Genomic DNA, 12082 nt, shown 5'->3' with positions numbered 1-12082 from the left:
ACCTGTTTCAAAGGGATTTGTCTACCACTGCACTGTGCCGGACAACTCTCTGTGTGACGGCGTTAAACAGCTTCAGAAGTGTGACAAAAAAGGTGTGTTTGTTTCATGGATACTCTCCCTTTCATTCCGATGATTTAGAAATAAAGACATTTCTCAGTGGGTTCTCCCCATGGGAAGGCTATGAATTACTCATCGGTATGTCTGCAAAAACAGAACCCATGTACAGTGGGAAGAACAATTATTTGATAATTGCCGATTTTGCAGGTTTTCCTACTTACAAAGCATGTAGAGGTCTGTACATTTTATCATAGGTACACTTCAACTGTGAATGATGGAATCCAGAAAACCACATTGTATGATTTTTTAATAATTCATTTGCATTTTATTGCATGACATCAGTATTTGATCACCTACCAACCAGTAAGAATTCCAGCTCTCACAGACCTGTTAGTTTTTCTTTAAGAAGCCCTCCTGTTCTCCACTTATTACCTGTATTAACTGCACCTGTTTGAACTGGTTACCTGTATAAAAGACACCTGTCCACACACTCAATCAAACAGACTCCAACCTCTCCATAATGGCCAAGACCAGAGAGCTGTGTAAGGATATCAGGGATAAAATTGTAGACCTGCTCAAGGCTGGGATGGGCTACAGGACAATAGGCAAGCAGCTTGGTGAGAAGGCAACAACTGTTGGCCCAATTATTAGAAGATGGAAGAAGTTCAAGATGACGGTCAATCTTCCTCGATCTGGGGCTCCATGCAAGATCTCACCTCATGGGGCATCAATGATCATGAGGAAGGTGAGGGATCAGCCCAGAACTACACGGCAGGACCTGGTCAATGACCTGAAGAGAGCTGGGACCGCAGTCTAAAAAAAAAACATTAGTAACACACTATGCCGTCATGGATTAAAATCCTCTAGCGCACGCAAGGTCCCCCTACTCAAGCCAGCGCATGTCCAGGCCCGTCTGAAGTTTGCCAATGACCATCTGGATGATCCAGAGGAGGAATGGGAGAAGGTCATGTGGTCTGATGAGACAAAAATAGAGCTTTTTGGTCTAAACTCCACTCGCCGTGTTTGGAGGAAGAAGAAGGATGAGTACAACCCCAAGAACACCATCCCAACCGTGAAGCATGGAGGTGGAAACATCATTCTTTGGGGATGCTTTTTTGCAAAGGGGACAGGATGACTGCACCATATTGAGGGGAGGATGGATGGGGCCATGTATCGCGAGATCTTGGCCAACACCCTGCTTCCCTCAGGAAGAGCATTGAAGATGGGTCGTGGCTGGGTCTTCTAGCATGACAACAACCCGAAACACACAGCCAGGGCAACTAAGGAGTAGCTCCGTAAGAAGCACCTCAAGGTCCTGGAGTCGCCTAGCCAGTCTCCAGACCTGAACCCAATAGAAAATCTTTGGAGGGAGCTGAAAGTCTGTATTGCCCAGCAACAGCCTCAAAACCTGAAGGATCTGGAGAAGGTCTGTATGGAGGAGTGGGCCAAAATCCCTGCAGCAGTGTGTGCAAACCTGGTCATGATGTCCCGGATGACATGATGTCCCAGAACTTCAAATTTTGATTTGTCTGACCACAGAACAGTTTTCCACTTTGCCACAGTCCATTTTAAATTATCCTTGGCCCAGAGAAAAAGCCTGCGCTTCTGGATCCTGTTTAGATACGGCTTCTTTTTTGACCTTTAGAGTTTTAGCTGGCAACGGTGAATGGCACGGTGGATTGTGTTCACCGACAATGTTTTCTGGAAGTATTCCTGAGCCCATGTTGTGATTTCCATTACAGTATCATTCCTGTATGTGAATGATACTGCAGCATTGGGGGAATTGGTGATCCTCTGCCCATCTTGACTTCTTAGACACACTGCCACTCTGAGAGGCTCTTTTTATACCCAATCATGTTGCCAATTGACATAATAAGTTGCAAATTGGTCCTCCAGCTGTTCTTATCTGTACATTTAACTTTTCCGGCCTCTTATTGCTACCTGTTCCAACTTTTTTGGAATGTGTAGCTCATGAAATCCAAAATGAGCCAATATTTGGCATGACATTACAAAATGTCTCCCTTTCAACATTCGATATGTTATCTATATTCTATTGTGCATTAAATATAAGTTCATGAGATTTGTAAATTATTCCATTCCTTTTTTACTCACAATTTGTACAGTGTCCCAACTTTTTTGGAATCGGGTTTGTATGTAGGAATTAAAAAATCCATTATTGAGTAACAGTATAAAAACAATGCATTGCGAAGAGAGGGGAGACCAACAGATGAAACAGTGTCCATTAAGCCCAGTATCCATTTGCCATTATTACTGATTTAGATTCTATACCGTAGCTATAGAACAACTGACAACATCTGGTTTGGTTTGTTGTGGACACCCACCATTAGGCCTAGTCAGGCGTCAGGGGTGGGGCATTGCACCTCCAGATAGAATCTGTGCACCCAAGTTTAGTTTCCCTGTAAAAACTGCAAATGGTATATGTATTAGATATGCTCCCTCATTTTAAAGAAATACCCCCTCAGTCATTTCATTCTGCAGCCGGCCTGGGCCTAGTCTTGCTACGTTACTTAGTAGTCTCCTACAGCACGTATACTACTTTGGCACCATCTGGCGGAAATTTAAAGTTCAGCTATTTTTTTTCTGACAGCAGGTTTTCTGAAAACGGTTGCTAAATTAGGCTGAAACTAACCAATAGCGGAACAGAAAACAGAAATAGCTGCAATGTTTTACCGTCTATTTGAAGACGTATCGTGACTTACAAATATATATGTGACTACCTTTGTAATAAGCGCTAAGGAAAGGCCCAACACTATATTCCCCAAATGTATTGACGAGAAGGAAAAACCTTGTGCCAAGAAGTCTCTTTACCGTTCTGTACGCTTCTGTACTGTCCATCAAATCAAATGTGGAAGAGCGGAAGTCGCATCACAGGCTCTGTCTTTCCATTTCCCCTGACAACCGGACGTCTCTTATAGAGGACCCCGCACAGGGTTTGTCGAGGCGTTCATTCAATCGGTTTGCATACACCGACCATTTTCTGTGTTTTATTTAATTAGCTAAAACGCTGGTAAGCTTCTTGAGAATTTAGTGACTTGCTTCTTGAACTGATTTTTTTCTTAATATTAATGAACGACGTGCATGAATTTTAAGTATATTTATAGAGGTATAGTATCTGAAGCTATGGTCACAACCGATTACAGATAGCTGGCTATGTAGCTAACGTTAGCTTTTTAGTCCTGCTCGATTTAGCTAGCTATTGCTGTAGTTAGCTATACAGTAGTCTCTGCATAAACTCCTTAAACATTAGCTCGTTTTTTAAAACATGTTTAGCCAATGACACGTACTGAAACTGAGATTTAGCCCAGGTCGATGCTCCAATTAAGAATTAGATTTTTTTTTTAATACAGTCTACAGCTTCCATTTTACTCTTCCTATCATGTGCCCATTAGCGATGACGTGTAACAGTGGTATTAACTAGACAGAAGTCTATGACATTGTGCTTTTGCATTCATTAACACGTTAACGTGTTCCCCAGATATGAGGCTGTGTCTCCTCTTTGTGGTTACTCTGGTGTCTCTGGCTCCGGCAGTTCGCGGCGGTGACAAAAAGAAGCTTCAAATTGGCATAAAGAAAAGAGTTGACAACTGCCCCATCAAGTCCCGTAAGGGGGATGTGTTGAACATGCACTATACGGTGAGTAGGCCAAATGAGGAGGATGCTTCTCATTTTAGCAATAAAAAAAACATTGCCACTACCATTGCAACTATTTCTAAGTTTTTTTTATTTTATTCGCTGGGTATAAGAAATGGACACATCTGACAAAATGTGATGTCAATTGCTGTGTTTATCCACCCAGGGAAAGCTGGAGGATGGAACAGAGTTTGACAGCAGCATTCCAAGGAACCAGCCATTCACCTTTACTCTGGGTACTGGACAGGTCATCAAAGGCTGGGACCAGGGTTTACTTGGGTTGGTGCAGGTTTAATTGTTCTTATTTGTCCCTAATTGAACTCTGTGTGCTGATGAATCTCACTGAACAACCTAATCTTAGAATTGTAAGGACAGTGTGAAAACAATAGAATGTGGATTTAGTTATGAGGTGGCTTCTGGCTCTTGTGTGTGGAATTCCTAATCAATCCCACTTTCTCTTCAGAATGTGTGAGGGGGAGAAGAGGAAACTTGTCATCCCGTCAGAACTTGGTGAGTTTGCCCACGGATTCTGCACTATTCCAAAATTGTCTAAACTTTCACTGAATTTACTGATGACCAAATCAAGGTCAGTTTTATTTCTAAGTTATGTTATATCCATAAAAATGTTATATCTATAAACCTAATTTATTTGACCACAACTAAAATAGGAATTGGTAAATATGTTTGATGTTACAAATGTCCATATTGCCAGAATAAATGTTGTTGTTTGTAATTTTGGCTATTTGCACGTTATTTTAATCATGTTCCCTTTTCTGTGCTGTGTGCACCTTCTGTTCATTGTCCACACAAACACCACGCCCCATTTCCCTCTGCCACTCAAATGAACTAAGATGACTGAGCATGTCTGAGAACAAATGCTTTCAACTTGATATTTGCATATTGCACTTTGGTCCAATGTCATTGGTCTCACAAAAAAAAGTATCTTCAACTCAGATATGCTGCCAATAGTGTTTATACCTGTATTTTAAAGCTAAAGATCACAACTTTTCTATCCAAAGATTCTGTCAGGTCAGACACATGTTAACCCCGGCCACATGACTAACCTGAACTATAACATCAGCACACTGTTCACCATTTGGTAATGGAGTAGGCCCTAAGGGAATGGGAGCACCAGTTAATTCAGTTTCTAGCTTGTACTGCTAACGGTGCTTTAGCCACAGGTAGACTTTGTAGTTGGTGTGTTTCATAAAATTGCAGTGAAGGAAAAACGTTTTTACATTTAAAAACTGGCAACTTAGAAATAGCATCTTATCCAGGTGAGCCACCTAGAACTACTTGTTGAAATGTATATTGCAGTGCACTTCACTCTATCTTACGCCCTTACCTGCTGGGAGATGCTGTGATGAGAAAAGGCTTCAAGTGCAAATTTGACTTCAAGCTGAAAAAGAGCATTTTCATTGATAGACCTAACCTGAAAAAAGGCTGGTTAAAGTCTTCATAAAATCACATTTTCAGTGTTTTTGTTTTGGAAGGTCCTGGCCTCACAAGCCCTGAGTAAATTATATTAATGGTGAATTATTCAAATGTGGTGTATTTGACGGATTATTGTGCCAAATAAAGAAGTAGGAGAACATGATGATATATTGTGAATAGGTTTAAAATAAAGTAGATATAACTTTAGCCCTTATCACCCGGCCTTGTGAGTCTTAGAGTCAATGTTCCCCTCCACTTACACTGTTCTGACATCTCCATTTATATGTATTTGTAGGATATGGAGACAGAGGAGCACCCCCTAAGATCCCAGGTATGTATTGATTTTTCTTTTGGTCTTCCACTGGCTTTGTCTACAGCAGTGTTTTTCAATCCTGCTCCTGGGCGCCCCCATGCTCTACATGTTTTAGATCTGTCCCTGCTCTGTCACACCTGATTCAAATGATCAGCTCATTATCAAGTCCTTCATGAGCTACATCAGGTACAGTATGTTAGGGCAGGGAGAGATCTAAAACACGCAGGGGAGGGGGGTGTCCAGAAGCAGGGTTGAGAAACACTGGCTACAGCATCACATCTCAGCCATTAGTTTGTCTTAGTTTTGAAATTCCCTCTCTCTCCAACAGGTGGTGCCACTCTCATTTTTGAAGTGGAACTGCTCAACATCGAGAGGAGGTCTGATTTATAGTGAACAACAAACAAAAGCTGCTTGTTTTAGTCAGTGGGCCCTACCTTAACTAGTAGTGTTGACTACTCACACAAAAACCAACACAGAGGGTGGCCATTTTTCTTTACCGGAGATAGAGTAGATCAAAAACAGTTGAAGACCCTGCAAAATATACAAACTGTTCAGCTATGACCATGGGTTAAATTGGGATTTGGGATGTGGATTAGCCCTACTTTCATGTGGTGGTTAGTGCCAGTTGTAACCAAGATGTGAACCTACCTCCTAGTGGAAGTATGGGAGCCCAGATCCACCTAGGTGTCATTTTGACCATACGTAAAGGAGTTCTGCTCCCATTGGCTTCGGCCTAAATTAACCCCTGAATGTAACATAGCGTTACAATGATACCTGCTGTGAATTTTAACTCCTATGCCTTAAAAATAAAAGTTTGGGCAAGCAAATATTTAGTTCAGTATTTAGTTGTTTTTCTGAATGTTATGCCATGACCAACTTTAGCTCTTTCACTTTTTATAATTTCTGGTAATTTACCAGGCTGATTCAGGGAACAGGTCGAACAACATGTGCTATATTAGTAGCGCAAGATAAGCCGTGGTTCACTATAACAGGTTTTAGAACTCTATCAATGGGATAACTTTTTTGTTTTGGAATTCATTTAACTACATTGGTTTACAATACCTGAACAATGATAATGTTCACATTATACCAATTAAAGATTTTGATTTTCAATGTGACTACTCTTATTTTCTGGATGATATTTCACAGTAGTACATCACAGTAACTGCCGAAGTGAACAGAAGTAAGAGTAGGTAAAACACATTTTAATAAAAATGTAACAAATTGGCAAACAGCACCAGTAGGTATTGCTACATTACATCACTACAGTTTTGCAATCACATCTTGAACACTCACACCACAGATAATGCAGTCACCTACCTCCAGCAGATATACTCTAAGTTAATGCAGTAACCCGGTTTATAGTCTAACAAGTCTTCAGAGTGATGTAGGCCCTACAGGATGCACTGAATCTGGCCAAAATGACATCACCATGAGGTACTATAGGTTAATGGTACACACAGTCATGACATTGATATCAACATGTGAAGGAAATGTCTCAGATACAGTGGAAACCAATACATTGTACATTGCTACACTCAAGGGACAACCGTCACGTTCAAATCCACGATAGTCAAAACATTCATAAATGTTTCTTCTAAGGCCTTTCCAATCACTAGCAGTGGTTGTGGGTCAATGACAAATAGGTGTATTTGGTTGGGGTGGGGGGGGGGGGGCAATATAAAGCTCAGGCCCGATAGGACATGTCTGAAAGATGTACACCCACCCCTCACAGTCTAAGCCTCAGGCACCAGGGTGTGGAGAGAAAACAGTTTAACCAGATGTTATGTTAGGGCTCATAGGTGATCACTGTAGAGATAATTCATTAAATAGATGCCTTTATCATAACTGTATTTGCACCATGAAATAAACCAGATGTTACAGTGCCTAATATCTGGTGTGCTGGTGTTTGTTTTCAATACTGTCCACCCTTGCTTACGTTAAAGGTATACTGTCCACCCAAAGCATGTTAGTGTAAAATGTTAGAAAGCCCTTCACGCTAGCTTAAGAAATATATTTGAAAATGATAGCGCTCGGCATTAAATCATTAAACAAACAAACTGCATTAACTACTGTATCCCACACAGAATCATTGTAACACTTTGCTTGATCTATAAATCCAATAGTTAAAATGACATTGTAAAAATGACATGGCTCCAGCTATTACCAACCAGTGACAATTACTATTTCAAGCTGTCATTATACACACACGTTAATATAAGCTGACTAACTAACCAAAGAGTTAGATTTGTTTGACTGCATATTAGCTGCCTCTGTTATGAATGGCTAGGAGCTATCATGAAGTTTATGAATGTGTCTTGCTTTGCTGGTGACTTATAGCTCAAGTCAAACGTCATCAAGTTCTTTCTCTGTGTCAACAAATCAGTCAATGCTATACTATATTATTATAACACTCATCACTTACTACTGTATATGTATAACATGATTATAAATCGACAAGAAGTTGTTTAACAAAGAAAGAGACAGTAATCTCTGCTGCAGAGATTTGATTGGTCGATCATCTTCCCTCTATCAATCCTGCTGACTGAGGAATTCTAGGTGCTAAAGGGTTCTAGCTGGATGTCCCTGTGGAGAATCTAGTCGTTATGTCTTGGTCGTTCTGAGGCTAAGTAGGAGATTTTTCATTCTTTTTGGGAGGAGTGCTGAGTTTCTGCAGACCTTTAACCTTCTCTAGAAGAGCTGTGACGAAGTCCTGCAGTTGATGAACAATGGGTATTTGTATGAGACACTGAACAACCTTTACCATGCATGGTACTGTACTGTTGGCTAAAATTGTCAAAACAATGGGTGTGAGTTTGATTCCAGACATTCATTTCTTTACTTCCGTTGATCTGTTGCTATATTGTTGACTAAACAAAAGCTTAACAGCAGCATAGAATAACCTCATAGAATGTTGCACTTACTTCTGTAGGTTTGTAACAGTCAACCAGCAAATCCTGCAAAACAACAAGTGAAAGAGGAAATTAAGATAATTAGATGGTCAGAATCCTGACTTGAGATCCACATAGGTAACTTCTGATCTATTTCACTCAAGAGATTTCAGCCTCAAGTCCCTAAATACAAAAGAACCATAATGGATGTGAAGTCCCTCAATACAAAATGACCATAATGGCCGTGTAGCCCCTAAATACAAAAGTACCATATTGAATGCGTAGTCCCTCAATTCAAAATGACCATAATGGATGTGAAGTCCCTCAATACAAAATGACCATAATTAATGTCTAGTCAATATTGAGTATGGGTTTGATCAGGGTTAAATGGACACCTTGACCCTGGACGCCCTGTCTCCATCCGTGGGCATATCTAACAGCTCGTCCACATCAATCTCCAACTCTGGAATCTCCTCCTCCTGTGAAACAGTACAGGGATAGAGAGAGAGAGACAGGGAAACCAAAGCAGATAAAATATACAATACAACAGCAAGGCAGGAAGGGCAGTAGTGAATAGGTCAGTCACAAGTTAAAAAGTTATTTTGGCCCATAGTCTCACTCCATGAACGTCCTCTACAGTTCCCCAGTGTCGCAGGCTTCATCCTGCTACTCATTAACAACAGGATAAGCTGGGCTGAACTCCTCTGTCTGATGTGCTAATATGAATACACACAGACTTCCTGACCACTGCCTCACTGTCTGCTCTATTGAATATGAATCCGTTAGAATGGAAAGCTGGGTTCCAGTTCATTGTTTTGATGTATACATAACTATTATATCCACAGGCTTAGTTATCAGTAGTTTGAAGAGTCAACACACACATAAAACACTCAGGTTAGTACTTAAATCAAAGGCTAATAAATCACGTTCATATTTCCCACCATATGCCTCCCCCTGCTCAAGACAAGGTCATTATTAGTTTAATTAGCTCTTTACTTGCACAAATGGACACTCAGGACTATCTGTCTAGGCTAGATGTTACTGGTCAATGTCATGGATGCTACATGTTAAAACTCAGTCTGTATGGTTTACTACTTTGTTTCCAAGAACATATTTAACGATGCTGCAATATTTTATGGTTGTGTCAAATCACCTAAATCCTTTTAGTGGTCTAAACATATCTGAAGAGGTGTTTTCAAAAAGCGGTCGTTTCCAGATGTGATTCATGAAACCGATTACATCATACTTGCTTAGGCTGAATACATCACAAGGTTGTCATGCTGTGCAATGTTGTGCAGTATGTGCGACTGCATGGAGAAGAAGTCATTCAGTTTTATTCCACAATATTTCCTTCGTTAGAGACAAACAGGAATACCACACTGTTACGTAACATTTAAGGTTGTCGTATTATAAGCCTGGCTGTATTATAATTGCTTTGCAGGTGCAGTGGCCATTGTGCACAGTACTAAGATCTAGCCAACTCATAAATAAATAATGCACACATTTAATTGAAACAGCACTTTCTATCCATCACTTAGAGCTGACACCTAATTACGTTTGTGCATTAGGCTATACAATGATGTTGCCACGCCCTGCTTTGTGTAAATGCCATTCATATTTGTATTAGGCTATACTTATTGTCGGGGCATGGTTTAATATTATTGTAATTCTATAGCTTACATACACTACAATCAAGGAAGTAATCAATAAATATTGTTTAAAAATAAAATATATGTCATCGGGAAATGATAGTTGTGTTTGAGTTAGCTATGGTTAAATGTTAGCCAAGCGTACTGTAGCTAAGGGACATGTCTGCTGTTAACAATGAAGAATAGACCGTGTCATTGCTTACCTCACAGTCATATAAATCCGTTAACTGCTCAATTATCCACTCCTCCAAATTGAGTCGCTTCCTCAGCTCTTTTCTGTCGTATTTGACGGTTACCCGTCCTTGTTTCTGGACTACTTCTGTGTCTTCGGTACCCGGAGGCGTTTGGAAATAAACCCGCGCTTGAGCGTTTGAGTCCTGGCTTGTTAACGTCGCCATAGTCTTTCTATGTCCGTCTAGATATGTCCGATTTTTGATGCGGTAATTCAGTCTTTAGGCTATCAGCAGTTTAAATACCGGCTGTGCAATCTGCTATTGTTCTCGCTGACGGAACTTGCATCGTATTTACCCAATTATAAACTAATTAAATATTAAAGCAATAACACGCAAATCATTCACACTCATTCAATTAAATTAATATCGACTGACAAACGATTACAGTCAGGTAAAGAATAAATAGGCCTAACCATTTTTATCATACGGATCATACACCCTCTCAACTGTACAGTCCTATAGCGACATAAGCAAGGTTGCACAGTCCAAATCCGGCATTAGGCCTTCTCAGTTGGTACATTCTAACACACGTTATATACCAAGTTAAACACATTATGCATTAATTTGTACAGTGTAGCCTACATTATTCTTGTCGATAAATCAAATGGTAATAACTCTTACATAATTCATCATTGCAGACCCCAATTCCCCATATTTCTGTTTTGGACTATCCCAACTCAAGAACAAGTGCCAATGACTGATGCACCTTTATTCCACCTTTTTACAGACATGCCACGCATTATAATTAACAGAAGACACTTAACAGCCGTAAGCATTTTTGCGGAATTTACGATTTACGAGAATTCCGATTTATTTAACTTTCAGAATGGATTATGTTCAAATGTGCAATCTGGAGTACATACATTTGTTGACCTATAAATTAAACTAACTGTTAGGTGTTTCCAGATTTCAATGAAATATTACATATATTTATTTATCGGTAGTCATCCTACTAATTTTGTTTTTAGAAAAAGCTGTTTTACTTTATATGAAAACACAGCAGAATGGTCTGTGTAGGCTATATGTCAGTTTCTACCATCATTCTACAGAGTCGTTTTTACATTTTCTGAGGTTGTTTTTTACGTTTTTCTTCATTTTATCTTTGTCAATCATTGGTCGACGATACAAGTAGCCTATAGTCAAAAACAATATTTGTTATACTTTTGATAACTTATTCATATAGATAGATTATAATCTCAGTTAATTTATATATCTCTATCAATCCATAGATACTAAAACATAATCAATAAATAGATAGATACATGTTTATATATATAAATATTTTATATCTGAACAGGTCATCATCCTATCTCAACGAATTCATAGAGATACATAGATTAACAGTTCATGAAGATAGATGACACATTTACTGAGCTAGATTGCTATTGGAATAAGTAATCTATGTACCTTCATGAATTCAATCAGATAGCTAGAGGAGCAATGGTTAGATGATGACAAATCTATAGAGGTAGATAGGTAGATGACTTATTGAGATATTAAACAATTTTATGAATTTATAGAGCTGGAGAGATGAACACTTGAAAGATAGATTACCAATCTATAGAGATAGATAGATTATTATCAGTATAAGTCATCAATCAATCTTTATGAATTCATAGAGATACAGTCATGGCCAAAAGTGTTGGCACCCCTGAAATTATTCCAGAAAATCAAGTATTTCTCACAGAAAAGTATTGCATTAACACATGTTTTGCTATACACATGTTGATTCCCTTTGTGTGTATTGGAACAAAAAAAAGCTGTCCTGCAGGCTCAGGGTGCATCAGTGTCTGCACGAACTATCCGTCGACATTTGAATGAAATTAAACGCTATGGCAGGAGACCCAGTAGGAC

At 39.4% G+C, this 12082-nt stretch overlaps 2 protein-coding genes across 2 annotated transcripts; one reads left to right on the top strand and one right to left on the bottom strand.

The window, feature by feature from the left end:
* The first annotated feature begins 2955 nt into the window (after positions 1–2955).
* fkbp2 (FKBP prolyl isomerase 2) lies at positions 2956–6568 on the top strand. Its single transcript, XM_010900525.5, has 6 exons — positions 2956–3085; positions 3554–3711; positions 3875–3987; positions 4172–4218; positions 5438–5473; positions 5784–6568. Exons 2-6 carry the CDS (start codon positions 3556–3558, stop codon positions 5843–5845), a joined length of 414 nt encoding a protein of 137 aa, XP_010898827.1. The 5' UTR covers positions 2956–3085; positions 3554–3555; the 3' UTR covers positions 5846–6568.
* Positions 6569–6639: 71 nt separating this feature from the next.
* Positions 6640–10788, bottom strand: ppp1r14ba (protein phosphatase 1, regulatory (inhibitor) subunit 14Ba). Its single transcript, XM_010900524.4, has 4 exons — positions 10199–10788; positions 8742–8825; positions 8380–8412; positions 6640–8168 (listed from the first exon to the last, which is right to left on the bottom strand). The coding sequence occupies exons 1-4, from the start codon at positions 10391–10393 to the stop codon at positions 8082–8084; spliced, it is 399 nt and encodes a 132-aa protein (XP_010898826.1). The 5' UTR covers positions 10394–10788; the 3' UTR covers positions 6640–8081.
* Positions 10789–12082: the final 1294 nt, after the last annotated feature.

The sequence above is a fragment of the Esox lucius genome, chromosome 7, assembly GCF_011004845.1.
Source record: "Esox lucius isolate fEsoLuc1 chromosome 7, fEsoLuc1.pri, whole genome shotgun sequence".
NCBI lineage: Eukaryota > Metazoa > Chordata > Actinopteri > Esociformes > Esocidae > Esox > Esox lucius.
The sequence above is the reverse complement of the archived record's forward strand: the minus strand, read 5'-3'. Positions and strand labels throughout refer to the sequence as shown.

Coding starts and splice junctions, on each gene's coding strand:
- fkbp2 (XM_010900525.5), top strand. CDS start 3,556: ATGAGGCTGTGTCTCCTCTTTGTGGTTACTCTGGTGTCTCTGGCTCCG. Junction 3,988..4,171: donor TGGGACCAGGGTTTACTTGG/GTTGGTGCAGGT, acceptor CTTTCTCTTCAG/AATGTGTGAGGGGGAGAAGA. Junction 5,474..5,783: donor AGCACCCCCTAAGATCCCAG/GTATGTATTGAT, acceptor TCTCTCCAACAG/GTGGTGCCACTCTCATTTTT.
- ppp1r14ba (XM_010900524.4), bottom strand. CDS start 10,393: ATGGCGACGTTAACAAGCCAGGACTCAAACGCTCAAGCGCGGGTTTAT. Junction 8,826..10,198: donor CGGATTTATATGACTGTGAG/GTAAGCAATGAC, acceptor ACTGTTTCACAG/GAGGAGGAGATTCCAGAGTT. Junction 8,169..8,379: donor ACTGTTACAAACCTACAGAA/GTAAGTGCAACA, acceptor CATCAACTGCAG/GACTTCGTCACAGCTCTTCT.